Source organism: Mesocricetus auratus, unplaced genomic scaffold, assembly GCF_017639785.1.
Source record: "Mesocricetus auratus isolate SY011 unplaced genomic scaffold, BCM_Maur_2.0 Super-Scaffold_100029, whole genome shotgun sequence".
NCBI lineage: Eukaryota > Metazoa > Chordata > Mammalia > Rodentia > Cricetidae > Mesocricetus > Mesocricetus auratus.
In genome coordinates this window covers 13,739,277-13,765,014 of record NW_024429210.1, presented here as the reverse complement: position 1 = coordinate 13,765,014, position 25,738 = coordinate 13,739,277, and the positions used below count along the sequence as shown (strand labels likewise).

Here is a 25,738-nt window from a genome sequence, read left to right as displayed (position 1 = left end):
TACGGTTGTGTAGCAAAGTGCTCTTATTAGACGTCAACATACTTTGAAAACCTTACAGTCGAGACTATCATTAGATAAGATGTTTACTGCCAGACACAAGGACCTAATTTTGATCCCTGAGACCCACATGGTAGAAAGTGAGAACAGACTCCTCTGGCTCCCACACGCAGGCTAAAATGAATGTAATTAATTTTTAAAAGGAAAAGTCCAAGGTTAAGCTAAACATTTATTTTAAAGTTCTAGAGGTCACAAAGCTAGCAAATAACAAATGCGGGTCTACTTGGAACCAATTCCCATTCTGGCTACCACTCAATCAATAGCTTCTGGAATAGATTTTGTCTTCTCATCACCTACTGAAATCTCCACTCTTCAAGTCCTTTTAATAAGCAGCATCTCGTCTTTTAGGAAGCTACTGGTGACTTTCTCACCATGTTTAGGTGGCCCTCTTTTGATCCCTGCATGACAACTGGACCCCACGTGTATGTTTGTTCTCATCCACTAGACAGCAAACTCTTGAAAGTAGGGATCTAGTTTTCTACAGTGCGTGACACATACTTCTGCAGCAGAAGAATACCTACCATTCATATCTGAAGTTTTCCTCCACTTATGATGGAGAAATTGTGAACTTGATGAGGTCAATTAATACATATTCTTTTGTGCATCAGAAAGAACCTGGAGCATGAGAAACTGACAGACAAGATTTTCAATAAGTGCTTTAAACTAATAAATGGACAATTCCTCCTTTCCTGAGTCACTTTCCCTGAACAAGCAAGTTTAATCCCTGAGGAAAAAGACTTATGGTTTGAAATTACTTTTATCCTTTGTCATTTTAAAATTGGTAAATTTCTACCTCGTTTTCATCCTCATAATCACAAAGAACATGGTTTTCACTATTTGAAAACGTGAGATCTGTGTGCGTGGGGGAGGGGGCGTGGGTCTTGGGTTTGCCCTTTAACTGGTAGCAATTACGTTCAGCCTCTCAGCTAAATGCCACAGAGTCGTAAATCGGGGCTTGGAGGTGCCACTGCGAGGAAGAAAGGAACACGTTAGACTAATTTATTTTATAAGCTTTCCTCCCTGAAATGATTGTGTTGAAGTCTCACATTATTGGGCGCGACGCTCTGGCGACAAAATCTTCACAGCTAGTGCTGACTGAGTCTGTGACTGGGATAATGGAAGAGCTAAAACGGTGCTAGAGGAAGCGGTGGTCTTTCCCGGGGGCTGTCATTGCAGAAACAAGCAAAGTCGCGGGGGTGTGACTGATGGACAGTCCCTCCGAAAGGGACGACCTGAGGTTCTGACGGACGCGCCGCGTTCGCGGCGGCGAGAGCGCTCGCTTGGGGCGGGCGGGCGGGCGTCTGGAGCCCCAGGCTGGGGGGGCGTGGCCGAGGGCGGGCCCGCGGCTCCGGGGGCGGGGCCGCAGCGGGCGAGAGGCAGCCTGGGAAGCCGCGCCATATTGGCGGCGTCCGCGCTGTATTGTCATAAATAGAGCCGGTTGTGTGGCGTTTCCACTGCTCGGTTGAATGCCTCGGCCGGAGTGAGCCGGGGAGCGAGCGGGCGGGCGGGCGGGAGAACGAGCGAGCCAGCCGGCGGGCGGGCGGGCGAGCCGCAGGCGAGCGACGGGAAGCGGACAGAGGAAGGAAGCGAGCGCAGCGACGGGACCCCGGCGCGGCGGCGGGCGCTCGCCGGCGCGGCGCAGGAAGCGATGAAAGAGATGTCTGCGTAAGTGGGGGCCCCGGCGGTTGAGGGCGGCGGGGAGAGCGGGGCGCGGAGGGGGGCGGCCCCCGGGCTCCCGGCCCCGCACAGCCCGGGGCCCGCCGCCCGCCGCCCCGCTAGGGCGCTTCCCCTGCCCGCGGCTCACCTGGCCGCCCGCGGGGCTCCGAGCCGCCCTCGCCCGCCCGCCCGCCCCTCAGGACGCCCCCGGAGCAGGGCGAGGGGGGAAAGGCGCGTGTGGCTGAGGGGAGAAACGGTCGGTCGCTCCCGTCCGAGCCCGTCCGCTGCCGGCTGCATTGGCGCAGACACCGTCCCTCCCGCTCCCCTCCTCCCGGCTGGACCGCTGTCCCCGGCTCCCCGGAGGCAGTGACCTGGCCCGGCCCGTAGGTTTGGGGTTGCTCCGTGCGCAGGGCTAAGCCGCTGCCCCGCTCCTCCGCAGACCCACGGTGTCTCCCGGGTGGTATCTCCTCCTGCTCGCACTTTGATAAGTCAGAAGCAGTTTCTGTACTTGGCGAGGATTGGCGAGAGCTATCTCGGCGTTTCGCCTTATCCGGAAATAATTCCAACATACAGAAAAATGCACAGGGAAACGAAGACACCATTTGCGTGGTCACCACCCATCTCTCCCAGAGAATGACATGGGGAGTGTGCTTACCTCTTTGATCTTTCTTCTTTCTTTACGAGAAGCCAAGCATTCCGATACAGCTGAAGGACTCGCCTATCCCTTCTCTGACTCCACGTCGCTCTCCCCAGACCCCGAAGTACTGAATTCGGTTGTTATTGTTGCTGTATTTTTAATGCTAATACTACATATTCTTGTGTCCATACCTATTTTGTACTTGTTTTAAACTGTTTGTAGGTGTTATCACAGCTTCTACTCTGCAGCCTGATTATTTAGAACATGTTCTCTCTGACCTTTCTCTGTTATTATTTTCATTTCTAGTTAATTCTTACTAACTCGTGTATTCCATATATAAACAACCCCAATGCAGTTCTTTTAGTGACTATTTTAGGTTATTTTTCTTTACAGACTGTCAATGAACATTCTATTTACATATATTATGTACCTGCAGTAAAATTTTTGTAAGGTTTTTACTTGTAAATGAAATTGATAGGTTGAAGGTTGTGGGGGTATTAATTTACTTCCCATTCTCCCACAAGAGAAATTTGGAACCCAGTAGAGTTCTAGGTAGCCAACTTTTTGAGGATTCAAGTGCAACAAGGAATTGTCAGAGCAGAAGTAGTTATGGAGGGGAGAATAGAGAGGTGGGGGAGACCTTGAGACCTGCCTCAGAGTTGCTGAGATTATGTAAAAATCCGTCTGTGTCATTTATTTATCATATACAAACATAGCCAAATACCCTTATCTCGCTTAGATATAGAAAACCAAATCTTCTGGGAGAAATGCAACTTGAAATAATTAATTGATGTTTTGTTCTACAGCAAGAAGAAAATGGGGAGAAATTAAAGTTGGTTTTGACACTCCCTTATTCATTAAGTCATTTCAAAGGTATACCAGCTGTTTGTTGAGATGAGGTTTCAAGCAGCCCAGGCTACCCATAATCTTGCTTCTGCTTCTGTCTCTGAACTGCTGGGATTAGGCTCTGTGCCACCAAACCTGGCTAAGCTCTTTTCTGTGTTATTCTTTTTCTCCCCACCTAACAAAATCTCCAGCTGAAGACCATATCTTAGTTTGTAGACTCAACTAATAATAAGCCACTGTTGTTTGGTTTTGGTGCAGAGATGGAACTTGGCTCTACACATACTAGATAAACACCATATCACTGAACTGTCTCTCCAGCTCCAAGCCAATGCTTTAAGGAGCTAGTACAAAAAGAGCTAACCTCTGTTGTGTTTTTGAGGTGTTTAAATTTTTGAATTGACACATTTGTACATAATTTATATAATCAATTTAAGATAATCTATGTACGTTTGCTGATCATACATTTACATGTGTAAATATGTACAGTGCAATTATTAATCACAGTTGCCCTACTGGGCTATAGAAGATTAGAAATTAATCCTAGAGTCATGCATAGTGGCATGCATTTTTAATCTCAGACCTGTGAGGAAAAGCAGGTGGGTCTCTAAATTGGAGGCCAACCTGGTCTACACATCGAGACTCTGAAGACATTCTATTGTCCAATTACACCTTTTTTTGATGAAAAGGTGTTATGTAGCCTAGATTCTCCTATTCCAACTTTCTCAATGAAGGGGCTTAGATTACTATGACTATTCTATTTATTAACCTCCCTCTATTCTTTTTTTTTTTTTGGTTTTTCGAGTTTTGGAGGCTGTCCTGGAACTCACTCTGTAGACCAGGCTGGCCTTGAACTCACAGAGAATCCACCTGCTCTGCCTCCCAAGTGCTGGGATTAAAAACCAGTGCCACTAACGCCCGGCTTGTTATTTCTTAGAAGGCTAATTTACTAAAGTTAAAAGACTGCCTTTAATTTATTCTTATTGTTATGATTAGTTTTTATGAAAAGATGAAGAAAAGTGGTTAGCAGGTTAGAGTGTATGCTCATTTTTACTTTTGCAATGACATTTACTCCACATGTTTTAGTCAAAGATGTAGTCAGAAATCTGTGGTGCTTTATTTAAGATTGTAATTTCCTACTGGCTAAGGTCTGTTAAAAGTCCTTTAAAATGTTGCTATTTAGGTGGGCAATGGTGACACACACCTTTAATCCCAGCACTTGGGAGGCAGAGGCAGATGGATCTCTGTGAGTTCGAGGCCAGTCTGGTCTACAAATTGAGTGCCAGAAGAGGCTCCAAAGCTACACAGAGAAGCCCTGTCTTAAAACTACCAAGAAAAAAAAAGTTGCTATTTAGTGTAATGAATTCAACAATTACTCAGTGTGAAAAGGTATGAATAAAAATCTAATATGAAGAGAATACTAACTATAGTCACAAAATATTAGAACTGTAAATTCTGGTTCAAGGAAAAGGTGTTAATGTAATTTCCCAAGGACTAGCCCAGCTGTGGGGTTTTTTTTTTTGTTGTTGTTGTTTTTGGTTTTGGTTTTTCGAAACAGGGTTTCTCTGTATTGTTTTGGAGCCTGTCCTGGAACTCGCTCAGTAGACCAGGCTTGGTCTCGAACTCACAGAGATCCACCTGCCTCTGCCTCCCAAGTGCTGGTGGGATTAAAGGCGTGTGCCACCACGGCCCGGCGTGATTTTTTTTTTAAAGGTTAGAGAATATCCTAAGGACCTTATGATGAAATGTTTTACTTATTGGAAAACCGTTGTTTTTACTGAGTGTCTTTCAAATGTTTGACTGCTTTTTAAAGATTCTGTAATCTAGATGGTACCTGACTCAGTCTGTGGAGTACAGCGGGGTAGCCCTGGCACTGGCTCTTTACATTTGAGCTGAGTGTTGTTCCATAGTTTTCTTGACACCCACACATACTGCTTTGGGCTTGAACCATGAAAGCTGGAGACTGTGTGAAAAGCCCTTCATGAAGATCAAATACCCACCTAACTCCACCCCCAGCCCCCCTTTTAAGTGATATGTCTGGTAATGTCCAGCAAACTGTTAAGGTAGCTTAAATAACCTGAGTGGATTGAGAGGTTCAGTGTATTGGTGTGAAACAATACTTAACATTTTTCCTCGGTTTCTTTTTTCTTGAACAGAAACACTATGCTGGACAGCCAGCATCAACAAAAGCATTATGGGATTACCTCTCCAATTAGTTTGGCATGTCCTAAAGAAATTGACCATATTTATACACAGAAATTAATTGATGCCATGAAACCATTTGGAGTATTTGAAGATGAGGAAGAACTGAACCACAGGTAGTCATTGAAACTACAAAATATTTTTACAGTATACTATTTAATCATTAACTCATACATGTTCAGTGCTTAATGATCCCTACCTCAGTGTATAAAAATGTCAAAAAAGAAAAGCCTTGGCTCTCTCGGAACTTAAATTTTTGATAGAAATTAGGAAGGAAGACTCAAATAAGCATTTAACGATGTTGCACATAAGTACTATAGATGTCTTTAGAGAAGCCTCAGTGAAAGAGAGATTTAAGGAAAATTTAAAGTTGGGAAAGGGGGCCATGTGGATATTTGAAATTTTAATAGTACCACTGCATTAGTTAAGTACTATTTCACAAATATTAGCCAGTAATTAACTTACCTATTTTAATTACACAAAAAACCATGAGTACCAGTGAGAGAGAATGTAGTTTCTATTACCACACTTCACTGATGTAATTCTCCAGAAAGGCAGAGGTAACAGTTCGGTTTGCTTCTGTAGCCTCATTGAAGGTAACTTAGTGATTTATGTTAGGTTTTTAATTTTTGAAGACAACTCAAAGACCAAAATTTTATCATCACATTTACCATGTCTGACACTCTTAGATTTCTCAGATGTGCTATATATCAACAGATGTGATAGCATTAGCACATATATAATGTGGATTTATTGTGGCATCATTACAAAGTTTCTACCTGTGTGTTTATTTCTTTAATATTAACATTTTTTTGGTTTTGTCTTAAAGTATCAATCTAACACCGCTCATCTTTTCTTATAGGCTGGTTGTTCTTGGTAAATTGAACAATTTAGTAAAAGAATGGATTTCCGACATTAGTGAAAGTAAGGTAAGATTAAAACTGGATAGAATTCATTGTTTCATATTTTAGCCATTCATTCTAACAATGATATATGAGTCAAACTATCTGAAGTACTTTAAAGTAGACTCTGTATTTGTGTTGAGTAGTAATTTTATACAATATATGAATGTCTACTTTGGTGTCTCTAGAAGGATGCTTTTTGCTTTGTTTGCAAAAGGCAGTTTTCTTTTTGTCTGCTGTGCAGAATAGTAGTAGTATGTGCCAGTTTGTGAGCAAATGAAACACAGGTTCAATTCATTAGTTTTAACTTTTATATCTTACAACTATATCAAAATCTTTAAGTAATTTTAAGTGAATATTGTAATTTTATAGCTCTCCATTTTTACAATAAGTTAGCCACTAGCTTCCATATTGAACAACAATAACAACAAAAACCAGGCTGTCTGGGAATAAAGTGGCCTAGACAATTGAATTTCTAAATAAATAAGATTTTACCCCAGTGATAGCCAATTATAGCTGCAACTCTATAAAAATGTCTAGTTTGACTCCAATGTACTGGGCTAGACTTTTCAGGTTGAGGTGATTTTACTTAAAAAATAAAACAAAACAGACTTTAGACTTCTTACAAAGTAACCCATCTGGCAACACTGGGCTTGCTTTTGAGTACAGCACAAAAAGGCTGGAATGAGATTGGGTTCCTGGTGCCTCATAACCCCCCCCCACACACACACACATACCTCTGTTTACTCTGACATAGTGCCTGCCATTTATTAGCTTCTGTGTTTCTTATGTGGAATTCTCTTCATTGCACTTGGTTGGCCCATCATACGTACAAGTTTGCAAATCCTAGTTTATGATTATGCAGTATTCTCCTCCTGTAACTTACCTCATCTATCTTCCTTTTTAGAAGGTTTTGGATTGTGAATTTTCTTTTTCTTTTTTTCCCCCAAGACAGAGTTTCTCTTTGTAGCCTTGGCAGTTCTGGAACTCACTCTGTAGACCAGGCTGACCTCAAACTCACAGAGATCCGCTTGCCTCTGCCTCCTGAGAGCTGGGATTAAAGGTGTGAGCCACCACTGCCTGGTTATGAAGTTTCTTTACTGTTTGATGTATATCATGGATATTTTACTGGGTGTACTAGGATGAGATATGGCATGTTCAGCTAGGTGGTAAAAGTTTATTAGTCAGTCGGCTTCTTATCACTATACCTAACTCCTGAGATAGACTGTTTAGGAAGAAAAGGTTAAGCCAGCATATAGTTTTGGAGCTTCAGATCCAAGTTCAGACAACCCTAAAGTTTTGAGCTAGTGGTGGTGATGGGAGGCAGGGGACAGCAAGCAGATGACAGTCACAGGACTGGAGTGGATGTCAGAGTAAATGTTACAAGTCCAACTAGGAAGCAGTCAGTAGCATCCTACATAACCTCCTTTGAAGGCACACTCCCTGTGACCTAAGAACCTCCTACCTCCCTGTCAGTCTAGCCTCCTTAAGATCCTTACTGCCTCCCAGTACTGCCAGGTACACTACTCAGATTCAACCACTCCACTCACCAGATGGCCCTGACTCTTGCAATCTAAGTGTTTTTGTTTATTCATATAATAGTCTTATCTCTCCCTTGCCGGGTACTCAGTTTAATGTGAATGTCTCAGTGTGTCTACTTACGAAGTCCTTTTCTGCCCTGGAGTCTACATGGACTTAGAAACTTTCTGTTAGCATTCTCATACATTGGATAAATCTGTAGGATTGGCTCTTTTAACATTATAAGGAAATGAACTTACATAAATCTGTAGGATTGGCTTTTTTTTTTTTTTTTTTTTTTTTTTTTTGGTTTTTCGAGATAAGGTTTCTCTGTGGCTTTGGAGGCTATCCTGGAACTCACTCTGTAGACCAGGCTGGCCTCGAACTCACAGAGATCCGCCTGCCTCTGCCTCCCGAGTGCTGGGATTAAAGGCGTGTGCCACCAACGCCCAGCTAGGATTGGCTCTTTTAACTTAATAAGGTAATGAACTTCTAAAGACTTAAGACTTTAGTCATTAAATTTAGCCTAATCATTGTTATTTACTTTTGTTGCCAAGACTGTCTGGCTCATTTCTGATATCTCAAAGAGGGTTACATCAGTAGCTATGAATATTGGATAAGTTAAGATTCTGGAGGTGATATGCTGGTCATGAATAATCAAAAAGTCAACTTTAGCATCTATCTAGTAGATAAAGTCATTGTATCAGTAATACACTTTCATTTATGCATATCCCAATCTGGGAAATAAATAACTGAAGGGTTGTTGAGATATTTCAGTCTAAAACACAGATAAAAATAATTTTAGTTAAGTTCTGTGGCTGTATAAAAATATACTATCAAAATATACTATCCTGTAATTCAGCATGCTACTTTCTCATAAAAAATGCAAGGATCATCCTTTTTCTTTTCTTTTTTGAGGCAGTGTCTCACTATGCCTCCCTGACTATTAATGGAATTATCTATTGTAGACAAGACTGGCCATAAACTCACACAAATCTGCCTGCCTCTGCCTTCCAGTGCTGGGATCAAAGGTGTTCACCACTATACTCAACAAGGATTTTCCTTTTTTTAACATAAAAGTTAAAAAATAATTTTTATATGTTCTGGCTTACTTATCCTTTTTATTAATGTAAGTCATTAATTTATTGACTCCTTTCTAGCTAGTTGTGAGACTCTTGAAACATTAAGATGCATTAAACAGAGAAAATAGTTGTCTTTGTTGTACAGATAATTTTATTCAGGTTAGTCACCTGAAATCTGGAACTATGGATTGCTAACAGTACAGACCCAGTTCTCACCTATGACAAATTTAATTATAGTTGAAGAGCTGAGAGTTGCTTACTAAAAAGATATCTCTGGAAAGAGAACTGAGCTGATAGAGTACTTGCCACACTGACAAGAAAACCTGAGTTCAAATCCCCGGAACTTGATTTTACAAAAGGGACATGGCACCACACTCCTGTAACCTCAGTGCTTACTAGAAATTACCAAATCAAGCTGGATGTGGGGGTGCAGGCCTATAATCCCAGCACTTGGGAGATGGAGACTGGAAGAATAGAAGCTCATTTGAAGCCAGTTGAGCTACAAGGAACCCTGCCTCAAACAAACACAAAAATGTCACCCATAAAACAGGAAGAAATAATGAAATAGAAGGGCTATCTATTAGCATAGGAAGAATGTTTAAGGCGTGCATATTAAGTAGATCAGAGTACAAGTGGAAATACCTGATAAACACTTGGAATTGGCTCTGAGGGAGGTTAAAAAGTAGTGTTTGTTTGTTCTTTCTTGACAGTTTCTATGTGTAGCCTGGCTGTCCTGGAACTTGCTCTGTAGACCAGACTGGCCTCAAACTCACAGATCTGCCTGCCTCTCTCTCTGCCTCCAGAGGCTGGGATTAAAGGCGTGAGCCATCACCCATCTGAAAAAAAAAAGAGCTTTTTATGACACAATTAAATTGAAGTCTTTTCATTAGCTTTCCTAAGGAGTGTCCATCAAGAACAGCCTCATTCTTGAGGAAGGTTGAAAAACTAATAGCAAGCAATTAAACATACTTGTTACAAAAACTAAAGAGAAGATGAGTTTGACCAAGATTTTGATAGTTGTGTTCCTTATAGGAACCTTAAAGTACTTTTATACATCTCTTGACCAAGATTGACAAATATATAGCATATTAGTTGTTCAGTGAAAGATTGTAAACATTTAGGTGCTCTTGATGCAAAATAAATGATTAAATGCCTTTTGCTTTATTTTAGAATCTCCCACCTTCTGTTGTGGCTACTGTTGGTGGTAAAATTTTCACATTTGGATCTTACAGGCTTGGAGTACACACTAAAGGTAACGGCTGTTTAGTTATATTCTAGTGATAAGAATTTTTAGTAAATTGTTGAAGTTGCTCACTTTGGTGAGTACAGAACATAGTTCCCATTATCTTACTGCTGTTAATAAACATTGTTAACATTATCTTATGCTCATCTCCCATACTTACTCTGTATTTATGTGAACTTTAATGAAAATATGTGATATCCTTCCTAAGAAATCACTTTATTTCTATAGGAGCTGATATTGATGCACTATGTGTAGCTCCAAGACATGTGGAGAGATCAGACTTTTTTCAGTCCTTCTTTGAAAAATTGAAACATCAAGATGGCATTAGGAATTTAAGAGTAAGTATCCTTTGGCATCGGATATTTTGAAGTTAGAAACAGCTGTAAAATCAAGGACTTGGGATTATTGGTATGCCTCTTCACTTGCTGTATCTTGGTAACATCACACATAGAAATTAGGAACATGGTTTATAATTCCTTGGATTGCTTTCATCTAAGACTCCATACCTGTAGCTCTTAGATATCAGTCAAGTAGCTGCCTGTGTGAGCCTTGGTTTTCTCATGTAGAAAACAGAGGTTTTGGTGATAACTCTCATGAGCTGTGTTTCAGGGTCTATGTGATAGTAGACTCAAACCACTTCCTATAATATCTGATAAACAATTGGTGTGCATCAAATTGTGGATGATAATGTGTTTAAGGTTCAGTTAATGACTCTATGGATATACAGCCCTTCATTTGGCAAGTAACATTTCCATACTAGCAATCTGTAACATACTGGCCTGTTTCTACCAGTATAATTTTGTATGTATGCATTTGCAGGTGTGTAGGGATGATCATATACTTATGTTTTGGTTATGGAGGCCACAGGACAACTTTGAGTTTCCTCCTCAAGAACATTGTCTACCTCCTGTAGACAGATTCTTCATTGGCCTAGAATCACCAGTTAGGGTAAACTTACTGGTCAGTGAGCCCTAGGGATCCTCCTGGCTCCTCCCACTGCACCATTCTGCTAGGCCCCATGTTTGCAGGTCAAGTACTGAGCTGAGCCAGCCCTTAGCATTCTTTTTTGATAGATTAGATAAGAGCTCTAAATAGTAAAAAAAATTAATGCTTCTGTAATTTTTTTAGGAGTCTCATGCACACACCATGCTCAAACTCATGTAGTCAGCAGTGACCTTGAGCTTTTGAGCCCCCCACTGCTGCTCTTGAGTACCAGGATAACAGGAGTGGGTCACCATACAATTTATACTTAATGCTTTCTGTAATAATCAATTTTCAGTTAAACCTCACAAATAGTACCCAGATGACAGTAGTTCTGCTTTCCAGTTTCTGACAGATATTCTTAACAGGACAAATTAAATAATAGGTGCAGAGACATTTGTGAGACCTAAATAACACAAGTTATAAAATAGAAGACTAAGCCTGCATATTAGACAAAATGCCTTTTACTTTTTGTACTTAATAAAATACAAATTAGAAGAAAAGATAACAGTATTTGCAGTTAGGAATGTTAAAGGACTAACCCATATGTTATTTTTCTTCCTCTTTTATAGGCTGTAGAAGATGCCTTTGTGCCTGTTATAAAATTTGAATTTGATGGTATTGAAGTAAGTAATGTTTTTTATTTGACAATTGAAATTTTTTACCTGTAAATTTTGTTTCAAAATCAGACTTGACTTTGGTTTTGATTTTGAGCTTGGGTTTTGAAATAATCTCTCTATGTAACTGTAGCTGACTTCCTGGGAATTAAAATTACAGATATGTATGTACCAGCTTACCTGGCACTGACCACATAGTTTAAAGAATTAAGTAGAAGTCCTTTCACCTTCTTTCCCATTTCTCTTGACCGCTCTCCATGGACAACAAACCAGCCTCCATCTCTCCCCTCGTGCTTTTGTACACAGCTGTCCTCATCCCACAGTCATCCAGAATAATTGCTCTGTTATAATTTTATTTGGAGCAGTGTTCTGCTTATACTATCTTAAACAGTTTTCAAAGCTCGGTACTGAGTGTACTGAATTACCCCCCCCCCCTTTTTTCTTTTCTTTTTTTTTTTTTTTTTGGCCCTATAGCATTTTTTTCCTCAGGGTTAGTGATGTTTTAGTTCTGTTAGTTCGGTTGCTATTCTTACGTCTAATTTAAACCCAGTCTTCTCCGGTCATCAGAGTCTCCTTTAAGCTAAGAGTCATCAGCGTCTTAAGAAAAAGTCACTGGGTCTTCTCACCTGTTCTCGTCTCAGCCAGCTGTTGCCCATCTTGGGGAACAGCTGGCATCTTGTTCTCTACCATCTTTCTGAAAGTTTCTATTCCTACTCTAGAATTTTCTTCTTTCTAGATATGGTACCATTTTACTGGAGCTCATCCATTGGATTCCTGAAAAAGAATTTTTTCTTTTTATCTTGCATGCTTAAAAATCCCTGAATTCATAATTTTGCTGAGTACGTCATTCTAGGTAGGAAATAATTTTTTACATATTTTAAGGCCTTTGTTGTTTTGTAGTTTCTGTGCTGTTGAAAAAATACACCATTTTTAGTCTGTCTTTGTATGTTTGACCATTTTTGTCTCTTGTTTAGTTGTTCTTATTTTGTCTTTATACTTGTAGAATTCACAATGATAATATGTTTTGATGTGTGTTTTTAACTGATGTGCTCTCACTGAGGTTTTTTTTTTTTTTTTTTGAATTTCCTACCTTGGTTTATACACACGTGTCTTTTTTCATGGAATCTTAACATTTGTCTGTTGAGCCTCCAGCTTTCTATAAATATAAACAAATAAAAAGCATGCACACACACACAAATTCTTCTTTCTCACTTATTAACCACATCTTCATATTTTTATTCTGCCTTTTGGTGTTTTCTTGTCTTTCAAGCTTTGTAATGATTTCCATTGCTCTATTTTTAATTAAAAATGCTTTTTGTAATTTTCTAAATGTTCTGTTAAATTTATGTATTTATTTGTAGCTACCTGTCCTTATTTCTTGAGTAAAATGTTTAAATCTGTTTTCTTAGGTTTCCTGGGTCTGTTGTCATCTGTCCACCTGCTATCTAGCTTCTGTGCCTTTTGCTGCTGTTTCTTTTGTCTCATTTTCCTATTAGGTCATGCCATAAAGTCAAAGCTAACTAGACCAAAACAAAGCAGATTTTTCCTATGCTTTAGTTGAGTTTCAAGAGGGAGTGAATGTAAACGTGTGTTGATCTTCCATCTTTATTTCCAGACTTTCAGTGATCTCCCTGCATTAGATCACTTTCATAGGACTTTTGATGTTTGGTTAGAATGTCCCAAACTAATAATTGAAGCTGTTTACGTTGTGAGTTGTAGCTGAGGAGAATGGAAAGTAATATTTGTCTCTTTTTTTCTTTTTTTACCTTTTTCCAAAGATTGATCTAGTCTTTGCAAGACTGGCAATACAAACCATATCAGATAATTTAGATCTAAGAGACGACTCTCGTCTAAGAAGCCTTGATATAAGGTGTATTCGCAGCTTAAATGGTAAGTTTCTAAAGAAATCTTAGATGCCTGCTTAAAACAATTAATAGAGCCTTTTTGTAGAATTTTAAATGGACTAATTTTAAGACTTAAGCAAACTAAGAATAGTTGTAGTATACCTCAGTTTTAGAGTACAAGCTTAGTGTATGAGAGACCTTGCATTCTATCCCAAATCCAAAAGATTTACACTCATAGTTTTCCTTATAAAAAATAGTATGATCACATTTAAACATCCTAAAAAAGCATCATTTATTTGAAAGATTAAGTTTAGAATTATAAACTGACTTTTTTCAGGAACCTGTAAACCTTTACCATTTATTGAGAATCCCAAAATACATTTGTTTATCTGGATCATGTCAATATTTACCATATCATAAATAAAAATTTTTAGAATATTTATAATTCATTAGGAATAAAACACATGATAATAATGTTTTTATATCTAAAATAGATTTTGTTTTCAGATTTCCTTATCTTCTATAGTCAGCCTGTTATCTAAAATATTATTTTTATTAAAATATAAAAAGACGTGGAATTACCTTTTCACATTAATATCCAGTGATCTGCTTCATGCCTTTTTGCCTTTGCCTGGTTTTTTGTTTGTTTGTTTGTTTGTTTTTTAACTATTGTACTCCGGTTATTTGGAAAATGTTAGTTCACAAAGTTATTTTTATCTTCCAAACCACATATTTCATTGTAAAGTGGTTTTTAAGTTTTATGATTAATTAATATTAGCACCAATTCTGTCACTAGTCTTTAAAGTATTAGAAGCTATCAGGTTCATAATAGCAGAGACAAGTGATTTATAACTAAAATAGCTTAAAATAAGTAGTGCCATTGTTTTCCTTGAAGCAATAAACTTACTTAGTTTATTTCTCAGAGATTATCTATTGACTATCCAGTGTGGAACCTTGTTTATTTGCCAGTTATAATTTCAGGTAACAGGATAATCCTTTAAAATAACAGATAATTTTAGCCTACAATTGAAATGATGGCACACTTCTCTTGTTTGTTTTTCTTAACTGTGGTAGTAGTGAAGATACATTGTGTACTTCTATACTGTGTTGCCACTGTCATGATTGGCTTAGAAGGTAACAGTAGTTTTAGGCTTCCTTGCCATTGCCCCATCAGTGCAAATGTTAACATTAACATACTGTGAAAATGACAAAGAAAGATGCAGTACTCTTATAAAGATAGATTTGACTTCACAGATTATTCAAGTTTGAGAGCAAGAGCCACTGCTTTATATGTGCTGAGCGCCACCATGCCCAGGTTATTTTATTCCCCCCCCAATGTAATAGCAAATTAAACTTCTCTGGGGAAAGGTTTGTATTGAAACAATAGCAGCTTTATAACTTGGAGACATTGTGATTAAATCAGATGTAGAAGAAACTGAAAAGGACCTAAGACCCATCTCTACTTCAGCAATGGATATCTTTACCCATGTACTTTAAATTCCTCAAAAGTGAAGGACCTTTTCATGTGTGTTTCAGCATTTTAAATGCATCCTGACTTATCCATATTTTTTAGCGTTTGATAGTTTGAAGGCTAAGAGACCATTTGAATTAACTGAGTTTTGTTCCTTAGTGAAAAAAATCAATGCTTTGTCTTTTTCAGGGTGTAGAGTTACTGATGAAATTTTGCACTTAGTGCCAAATAAAGAAACTTTTAGACTCACCCTAAGAGCAGTCAAATTATGGGCAAAACGTAAGTATCCCAAGTCTTTTATGTGTCTGTTTTAAAATTCTAATTTTCTGTTGCTAGTAATTGGAGCACATATAAAGACTCTGACCTTACTGATGCTATTGAGGGTTGATGGCCAATAAACTTGGAAAAGCTGTTTATTGGGTGTAATGTGTGACTTTCTGTAGATAGTTGTGTGTGTATAATAGAGGGAGGGAGGGAGGGGGGAGAGAGAGAGAGAGAGAGAGAGAGAGAGAGAGAGAGAGAGAGAGAGAGAGAGAGAGAGAGAGAGAGAGAGAGAGAATCAAATGGCTCAATAGATAGGAGCACTTGGGCTGAATTTGAATCTCTAGCACATGTGCAAAGGCAAGGCATGGTTGTGTGTGCCTGTAACCATAGCCTCAGCACTGCAGGACTAGAAACAGGAATGATTTCAGTAGCATTATCAATCAGGACAGTTGACACTAAAACAGGGAAATGAGATTATTATACATTAGGGGACAAAGCAAAAGAGCTAGAAGGAGAAACCAGCAGTTTCCTAACTGACTCTGAGCCTAGTGTGATGTTCTTATCATTTCAATTTTGTGCTCAGTCTTATGAATGAAGTTATTCAGTTGTATTTAAGCATAATAGATCTGAATAATAATAAGTGTTTGTTTTCATAGGTCGTGGTATTTATTCCAATATGCTGGGATTCCTTGGTGGAGTCTCCTGGGCAATGCTAGTTGCCAGAACCTGCCAACTGTACCCAAATGCAGCAGCTTCAACTTTAGTTCACAAGTTTTTTTTAGTTTTTTCCAAATGGTAAGTGTGTACTTTAACTAATTATTAATGTCTATAAATATGTAAAAAAAAAAATTTAAAGAACTGTAGTGAGGCGTAGTGGTTCATAGCTGTAATCCAGCAGTTGAAAGCCTTAAGCAGTAATATTGCCATACGTTTGAGGATACTGGGCTCTATAGTGTGTTCCAGTCCTGAGTATAGAGAAACAAACCTATTTCAAGAAAACAAACCTATGCATATATATTTTGTTTTGCATTCAGTATTTAATCTGAGACAATGAGACATCCAAATGACACTCTTTCTTCTCTTTTTCTAATTGAAATATAAAAGTTGTATGTGCTTATGAGGTGTCCATGATATTTTGATAGTTAATGTGCATAGTACATCAGATCAAGGTTAGCATGTGTGCCTCTTCAAACCTTTATCATTTCTTTATGGTTAACAGTCTTTTAGGCTTGTTGAAATTGTAATCATCCTACAGTTCAATAGAACACTAAAACTTCTCTAATATCAATTGACTGACATTTTCCTATCGTCTTCTCTACCCTGCTCTCCTAGTCTCTGCTAACTATTATTCTACTTTCACCTTCTATGAGATCAACATTTTTGATTGCTCATGTGAGGGAGATCCTGAAGAATTTTCTGTGCCTTGCCTATTTCTGTTAATGTAATGACCTCCAATACCATCCATGTCATCATGGGTGGCATAATTTTGTCTCCTGCCCCTACCAGTGTTTTGGAAAAAGGATTTCACTTTATAGCCCAGGCTTGTATACAACTTGCATCCCACTTGCCTCAACTTTACAAGTATTGAGCTCACAGATATGTACTACCACACCGAGTTTTGCCTCCTTTATTCTTCCCTTTTTTTACTTTATTTTATGTATTTGGATGTATGTTTTACCTGCATATATGGCTGTTTACCACTTGTGTACCTAGTGCCTGTAGAGGTCAGAAGAGGGCATCAGATCCCCTGAAACAGGAGTTACACACAATTGTGAGCTTTCCATGTGGGTGCTGGGAATTGAGCCTGGGTCCTCTGGATCAGCAACCCTAATTCCCTTTTAAATAACTCAGTAAGGCAGCACTGGAGGAGTTTGTGAATGTGAGCCTTACCTTAAGACTCTAACAGCCCCATAGATTTTGACTTTGTACATTAAGCTGGCCTGGTAAAATAGAGATGATTACATGCTTCATTCGTGTGCTGGTATTTTCAGCAAATGTTACTTATTGCTGTTATATCATCAGAGTCAAATCTTTGAAAACAGATGAGAAGGAAAGAACAAATTGAGGTACAAATTACATCTAACAAAGAACTGTTGCCCTTTCTGAAAAACTGCAATAAGCAGATTCTTCCTCTTATACTTTGTACTTTGCCATGTGAAAATTGAAACGGTTTAATACTTGTAATATTTCATATAACATCTGAAGTGAGAATCTTTGGGAATTAATTTACTTTATTCATGCTAGGGAATGGCCAAATCCTGTGCTCTTGAAGCAACCAGAAGAAAGCAACTTGAATTTGCCTGTCTGGGATCCTCGGGTATGAGAATTTACTATGGAGAAGGGGTGTTCTCTAGATCATAGTCTCATTAAGGATTATTCCTCTTCTTCCTACACTCCTCTCTTATGCAGCAATAGCTCTTTTCTTCCCTTTGCTGTGTATTTTGATGCAGATGATTTGAATTTCTAATATTGATCCAAATGTTATGTCATTAAAAATTGTTCACATGTGACCAGATAAGTGGATATATCAAAAACAGTACCATAACCCTTGTAAAAAAAATAGTGTCACAAGTATTTAAGTGCCGAAATATATAAAAATAATACTTGAAGTACAGTTTAAAACAGATTTATACTTCTCATAGCTTCCATTTTAATTTTTAAATTCCAATTTAATGAGAGTAGGCATTCATTCTCTATATATGGGAGATAATGTCTCTGTAGTTATGATATTGTATTTCCATAATTCTGAAAGACTTGCTTATATGATGCATCATTTGATGAGGAAAAATTAATTTCTTTAGAGTTTTGACAAACAAAAACATCTGTCTGCAGAAAGAAATGAAGTTCAGGAGATAAATACACTTCCTAGAATTGAGGGAATTTAGTATTAAATTTATATTTCATATTCTTCAGACTTTGGGGGGAAATGAAGTGAGGACTACTTAATTAGGAGAATAGATAATTATTTTGCTTCTGATTTCACAGGTAAATCCATCAGATAGATATCATCTTATGCCCATAATTACGCCTGCCTACCCACAACAGAATTCTACCTATAATGTGTCTACATCTACTCGAACAGTAATGGTAGAAGAATTTAAACAAGGTAAACATGTTTGGCCCCATTTTCCCTTACATATTCTCAAGTTTTTAGTTGACAGTTTTATTCTACACTGGAGCCATTGATTAGCAATTAGAATCCTATAATTTGTAAAACTTCAAATGCTTTCCAAAATAATAGTATTAAGGCCAAAATTTGAGCCAGTCTAGTATGGAATTTAGCTTTTGTGTTCTAAGAAACAACATAATGTGTTTACATTTCTAAGTCATTTGTTGGGCTAGATGGTTTGGGTAGGATGATATAAGTGCTGGTCATTTTTCAAAGTTAGACTTAGTTTCTAAAAACTTTGTTTTTGTTTAGGCCTTGCAGTTACAGATGAAATTCTTCAAGGGAAGTCAGATTGGTCCAAACTACTAGAGCCACCAAATTTCTTTCAAAAATACAGGTATTTAAACTTTTAAAATTTTTGTGTGTGTGTATCTAGGAAAAATGTAAACTTTTTGTTGTTTTTTTTGTTTTACACTTTTTATTTTGAAGGAGGCTAGTTTATGATTGAGTATGCATGCCATAGTACTCATGTGCAAGACAGAGGATAGTGTAACGGGAGTTAGATCTGCATGGGTCTTAGAGATCTAAGGCAAGTCATTAGGCCTGGTGACAAGCACCCTTTCCTTGTGAAACTCTCATTTTGTTTATTGAGACAGTCTCACTCTGTATTATGTAACCCAGATTGACCTGAAATTCATGGTGATTCTTCTGTCTCATCCTCACGAGTGTTAGAATTCTGTGTGTGAACCAACAGGTGTCCAATAGGAATTTAAATGTAGAAAACTAATGACGACAAATGACAGACTCAGATTCTCAAGCAAAGTAGAAAATTGGCTATTAGAAATCCTAAGTGGTGAGAGCACCCTCATTCTAGGAGTAGCTAGTCCAGCACCAGTGATATTTTTAAGTGAGTTAATTTTTAATTGTGGGGTTTACAGTTTTGTAAAAATAGAGTAGACTGTAATTTTCAGAAACTCTGTACATGTATTGTTTTGTGTATTGGGAAGAAAGAAAAATAGATGAAAATGTTTCTGGCTTTTTTTTCCTCCCTAATGACTGCTGCAAATCCCTTATAGACATTACATAGTATTGACTGCCAGTGCATCAACAGAAGAAAACCATCTAGAGTGGTAAGACTTTGTTTCAAGTTCTCTTACACACTGTCTGATGATAACAGTAGTCACATGGCTTTCATAATTAGTATGTTTTATTGGGGGCTGATGTCCATGAAGGAGCGTCAGGGATTAAGAAGTCAGTTGGAGGCCAGCCTGACCGCAGAGAAAGTGCCAGGATAGGCTCCAAAAAGCTATTGTTCCCTCAAGAACTCAAAGGGAAGACATTTTATATACCCTTTTAACTTAGGAGGAGATGGCACACATGTCAGCTGTAAGCTTCTGTCAATAGACAAACAGTAGTTTTGGTCAAGCTGCAGTGTATCTTTGTAGTGCATCTGAATCCATCCCCTCTGCTCTCAGGATATTCTCATTCCTGGGTCCACCGGGCAGAAGTTGTGCTACCAGTAATTTCTTACAGTCTGACTTGTCGCTTTAAGGTTTTTCTTTCTTTGGTAATTGAATTTCTTTATTGATTCAATATTTAATTTGTTTAGATAAGGAATCAGGAAATAATAGCTTATGACAAATTCAGTCTGTTACTTGCTAAGAGATCTTTTTGGTACACAGCCATCCTTCTTCATTAATATGTTGTTGAATGCTGCTCTCTGCTACATGGCAGAGAGACTATGCCGCTCAAAACCCTAAAGGATGCTCTGTGGTAGTGCTAAGAGAAAAGTCTACTTCTCATTTAGGTGACAGCACTGCAGTAACTCGATTGTAATATATCAGCTTTCATGAGTGCTTGAGAATATTCAGAAGTATTCTTGAAAGTATTCTAACTTAGTCATTAATAAATACATACCTAGCAGTCATATATCTTAAGTGAGAGAGAAAATTAAATTGTAAAAATCAGGTGAAACATTTTTCTAATATCTGATTTAAATTTAGTGACTTTGAAATGCAAAATACAGTATTTTGTGAAAATCAGTATGCTTATTTCAAAAATCATGTGCCTATGTTAACTTTTCTTGTCCATATTATTTAAAGGCAGTTTAGGATTTACACATAAAGATATGAAAGTAGAAATGATTGAAGACTACACTAAATGCAAGTTTTTGTTTATGCTCAAATCATTATTACTATTTTAGCCATAACCAAGTCTCGGTGTTTTAATAGCCAGAATTACGTTAACTTTAGATCATAAGGAGAAAGTCATTTAAATGTGGCATTTGCCTGTTTGATGTTGTATTTATTATCGTGTGAGAACGTCTGCTTGTGGCCCAGCATGTATATGGATGTACACCTCAGAAGTGATTCTCTCCTTCCACTGTTGGCCCCCGGTCTCACATTCCGGTCGTCAGGGTTATGTGCAAACACTTTGACCTGTTGACCATGCTGCTTCCCCAACTGCTATTTTTGAAACCCCTACTATAATTGGAATGCATTTTTAAGTGAACATACAGAACTTGGTAGTTGATATATTACTTGGTTTACTTGAGTATAGTCAGATTTGATATGGTTTCATAGAAATCTTGTTGTTTGTTGCAGGGTTGGATTAGTAGAATCTAAAATCCGTGTACTTGTTGGAAATTTGGAACGGAATGAGTTTATTACTCTTGCCCATGTGAATCCCCAGTCATTCCCTGGAAACAAAGAACATCATAAAGCGTAAGTTGTCCTTAAATAAGTGTCTTAAGTAATGTTATTTGACATATGCATTGTTACAGATGAGTTTTAAGACTGTTCTTAACAGACATTGATGGAGGAATGATATATGTTTTGAATATGAGTGACCATGTTTTATTATATAAGTACATGCTGCAGTCAATAGTAAACTTCAGCAGAAACTCCATAATAGTGTTAGGAACACCTTTTAAATATATGTTCAATGAGCCATTCTTTAGCGTAGAGTGTAGTCTTCCTTGCCAGTCTCCTGGGCCCTGCCACACTGTCTGAACCCCTAAATAACACACAGTACACTATATTAATAATAAAGCTGTTGGCCGTTTGTTTGGTTTCATACTGGCTATCTCTGACTTAAGTATTATCCCATAATTGTTAACCTGAGTATTTCTCTTACCGAAGAAAAGGGTCCGGACCTCTTACTCTGGAGGTCTACATGGTGTCTGACTCTGCCTCTCTTTCCCAGAATCCTCCTTGACTCCTAGTCCCACCTATCTTTCTTCCCTATTAGCCAACAGTGCTTTATTCAACAACCAATAAGAGAGTCAGATTTACAGAATGACATCTCCCATCATCTCCTCTTTTCTGTCTAAATAAAAAGAAAGGTTTTAACTTTAACATAGTCAAATTATATATAACAGAACAGTTATTAAGAACTATAGTTACAATATTTAGTCCATTAACATTTAGTAAGATTTAAAGAAAATATCATCTATCCTATCTTTGTGAGTCTAAAGTCTTATATGTAACTTATCCTTTATCATAACTAAGGAAAACTATAATTATAACTATATCTTCAACTCTATCAAAGACCACAGAAGGATAATATATAAACACTAGAATTGACAGAGACATCTTGCTACCTAGACAGTCATCCAAAGTTCCTCTGTAACATTGGGGCATCCATCTTCAGTCCATAGACCACAGTGTGTCTGGAAGTCTTCTCAGCAAAACAGAAAATTTCAAGTTGTCCATCTGTATTGGCAGTCTGTCAGTCATTTTTCTGTGTCCTGCAGAAAGTCTGGCAGACTCTTCCATGACTGTCCAAATTCAGTAGTGACTTTTCTGTGGGTCCTGCATGTCTAGATTATACAGCAACAGTCAAACAGTCTAGGCAAGAGCAGTTTCTTGCCCAGACTCTTCCATGACTGTCCAAATTCAGTAGTGACTTTTCTATGGGTCCTGCATGTCTAGATTATACAGCAACAGTCAAACAGTCTAGGCAAGAGCAGTTTCTTGCCCAAAGTGCTAATCTTGCCATGTTGAAAGCAAACTCCATAATGAGTCTCTTCGATGGTATGCTAGGAGCAGACATTTCTCAATGTCAAGAAAAACCCTAGACCATTTTAAATGTCCTTTTTTGAAGGTCTTTGAAATTTTGAAGGCTATTCTCAAATGTATTTCTGTATATCTAGAAAACCTAACATACCTAATATACCTAACTACAAATTCTGACTATCATAAGTAACTATCTATAGTCTGTATTTAATTATACATTATGTTTTAAAAGATCAGTATAAGCACAATAATTAATCAAGAGAAATATACATATCACAAAATTGACCTTGAATTTGTATCAGTGAAAAACCATACCAATATAAAGTATTTATTTCCATACCATAATCCCCTTTAACCTTTAAAAAGAGATTGGTTGTGACATTAACCAATTATAAGCAACCCCATTTAAATGAAAACAAAGATTTATAAACAATATTTGGGAATTTTGACGTTGTATATTTTAAACTGTTTCCTTTGATAGGGGGCACTGTCCATACCATGGGGATCATGACAAAACACAGAAACCTGTATTAAGTTTTTGTTTTTGTGGTCTGTAAGGCTGTATCATCTCAGTTGTCTCAGATGTTGGAACATCTGGGCCACTGCTTCCGGGGGTCTTGGTTTATCAAACCACAGAAGCCTGGAAGGAATCCACAGCTTTTTATTTTCTGTGGAAAGAGAAATAAAGTTATCTTTTTTAAAGTAACATATCCTTATACTTAAATTTTGAAGTCAAAGCATTTTTAAAAGATGTAAGTTGAATTAATTTACTAGTATATAATCAAGTGTACTTTAGTAGTTGTTTTTTTAGCAATCAAAAAACTAAAAAACACAATAGCATACAGTACCCAGACTCTCTGTATATTTTTTATCTTTATGTGGCTTATTTATCTATTTTTTTACATTTATTTATTTATTCATTTATTTATTTTTGAGACAGAGTTTCTCCGGAAATCCACCTGTCTCTGTCTCTGGGGCAAATCTTACCAGCGTATGCCACCACAGCTAGCTTCTTTTTTTTTTTTTATCACTATCCTGTTTCTTTTTCTCTCTCAAGCCTACATAATTTTTAAACACACTGTAAACCTTTAGAGGTTTTTTTTTTTCATTTGAATCTGACTTTATTGTAAAGTCTTATCTGTTAAAACCACAGCTGTTTAAACTGTAGTTTTTCCAAGATGGCAACGTAAGTTTACCATATTAGTCATGGAAGTCTCTGTTTGTCTCTAGCAAAACAGAGCCAACCTGAGAAAAATGCTGCTTACAAGAAGCCGTGCTTCTCTCTGTTCTTTTGTTTCTAAAATCCCTTTAAAGCTTTACGTGGAAATTCAGTCCCACTTCTGACACCATATGTAGAGTGTAGTCTTCCTTGCCATTCTCCTGGGCCCTGCCTCACTGTCTGAACCCCCAAATAACACACAGTACACTATATTAATTATAAAGCTGTTGGCTGTTTGCTCGTTTCTTACTGGCTATCTCTGACTTAAGTATTTAACCCATAATTTTTAATCTAAGTATTTCTCTCACCAGAGAAAAGGGTCCGGACCTCTTACTCTGGAGGTCTACATGGTGTCTGATTCTGCCTCTCTTTCCCAGAATCCTCCTTGACTCCTAGTCCCTACCTATCTTGCTTCCCTTTTAGCCAACAGTGCTTTATTCAACAACCAATAAGAGAGACAGTTTTACAGAATGATGACATCTCCCATCACTTCAGTACTATTTTTCTTTTAAAACAATACTAAGCAATACTCTTAGTATTGTTAAGAATACTAAGTATTAGTATTAACACTTAGTATTAGATGTGTTCTGAATATAGTTTTAAGAATGGGGCTGTATCACTAAAATCTACTAATAAGGCAGATAAATAGAAATTAAGTTTTGATTTTCCAGGAGCATTTGTTTGATTAAAAAACGTTAATGGAAACATTTTATTTTTCTTTATAGCAACAATTACGTATCAATGTGGTTCCTTGGGATAATTTTTCGGAGAGTAGAAAATGCAGAAAGTGTTAACATAGACTTGACATATGATATACAATCATTTACTGATACAGGTAAGGCTTCATAACCGTGGGACTTCTCAATCATGGTGCTTCTCAATCATGGCTGTAACTCAGTATCATCTGTTTAGGGTCTATCTGGAGATGATTTTTAGTTCCCAATTTGGTTAAATTAACCCATATTGTAGAAACTAGTGCTGCTATTTGGGGAAAGGGAAAAGAATGATGAAGCAATTTCCAAGATATAATAAGGGTGTTGTAGAGTAACAACAGGGTGCTGCTACCATTTGTTTCAGAGAGAGAGACACACACATACTTACAAATGTAGAAGATGTCTCTGCTAGTTGCAGTGCACTTTGTCCAGGGGACAGGAGTGAGGAGACTCCCTAGGTACTCCTAAATCACATAAATTTTGTACCATCTTAATGCATTTTTGTTTTAAAATAGAACTATACTTCACAGGTGACTTTCCTGTGTGTTTAGCCAGAGTTTGTAATCACAGTCCATAAAAATGAATGACTTTTAAGTTTTTTTATGTTAAATAATGATCAGTAGATAGAGATTTGCTGAGTGGGTTCCAAGATCAATAGAAAAAAGTTGCCCTTCATATCTAGCCTCAGCCACACCTCTCTGCAGTACCCATTGTAGACTGAGCTAGTGTTGGTCTGGAGTGGTATGCACACTCGTGCTGTTACTATTCGTGGCACATAAGAGTCTTCTAAATTCTTTTTAGCTGGTCCTCAGGTTTATCATGGTAATGTAGATTCCTATACTTCACCTTCAAACTACTGAATTGCATTCTGAGGAAGGAAACAGAATTACGATCAGAGGTCTCAAAATAGGAGGAAGCTGAGACACTCGCTAGACGTTTTTAAATATTCTTTTCCACACATAGACTCAAGTTCCCACAGTATTAAATAATATACCACATTTCACAGCATTTGCAGTGCAAATAACTTTTCTGCCTCTGTCTTCAATGGACTTAAAATCTAATTGTGTAGACACAAAATACTTTAATTTGTGTGATACTACAGCTGGTCTTCACAAGTTATGAAAAGCACTAGAGTAGAAATCTAGAGCCATATGTCTGTCCCCTGATGCTTTCTGCGACATTTCCCACCGATACACTGAAGATAGATTTGCAGAGGGCTACTGACCTCTGAACTTCTAGATCTGATGTGGACTATGATGATAACACAGTCTCAGAGTAGAAGGAGGACTTGAATTGCATTTAGATATTTGATGCAAGAATTAGGTGGCTGCTAATTATAAGAAAACTTTTAGAAGATATACACA

At 37.8% G+C, this 25,738-nt stretch overlaps 1 protein-coding gene across 2 annotated transcripts in view; it reads left to right on the top strand.

Annotated features, from left to right (window-relative positions):
- Window positions 1-1,594: 1,594 nt before the first annotated feature.
- The window catches only part of Papolg (poly(A) polymerase gamma), a 29,550-nt gene continuing 5,406 nt past the window's right edge, over window positions 1,595-25,738 (top strand). For both annotated transcript variants that reach the window (XM_013113626.3, XM_005070427.4), the window contains exons 1-15: window positions 1,595-1,722; window positions 5,350-5,511; window positions 6,258-6,324; window positions 10,068-10,149; window positions 10,369-10,478; window positions 11,694-11,747; window positions 13,517-13,628; window positions 15,243-15,332; window positions 15,974-16,112; window positions 17,562-17,634; window positions 18,303-18,423; window positions 18,739-18,823; window positions 19,503-19,556; window positions 21,030-21,149; window positions 24,387-24,496. In XM_013113626.3, the coding sequence (XP_012969080.1) occupies window positions 1,706-1,722; window positions 5,350-5,511; window positions 6,258-6,324; window positions 10,068-10,149; window positions 10,369-10,478; window positions 11,694-11,747; window positions 13,517-13,628; window positions 15,243-15,332; window positions 15,974-16,112; window positions 17,562-17,634; window positions 18,303-18,423; window positions 18,739-18,823; window positions 19,503-19,556; window positions 21,030-21,149; window positions 24,387-24,496 (1,396 nt within the window). In that variant the 5' untranslated portion in view covers window positions 1,595-1,705. The remainder of the gene's footprint in view (window positions 1,723-5,349; window positions 5,512-6,257; window positions 6,325-10,067; window positions 10,150-10,368; window positions 10,479-11,693; window positions 11,748-13,516; window positions 13,629-15,242; window positions 15,333-15,973; window positions 16,113-17,561; window positions 17,635-18,302; window positions 18,424-18,738; window positions 18,824-19,502; window positions 19,557-21,029; window positions 21,150-24,386; window positions 24,497-25,738) is intronic.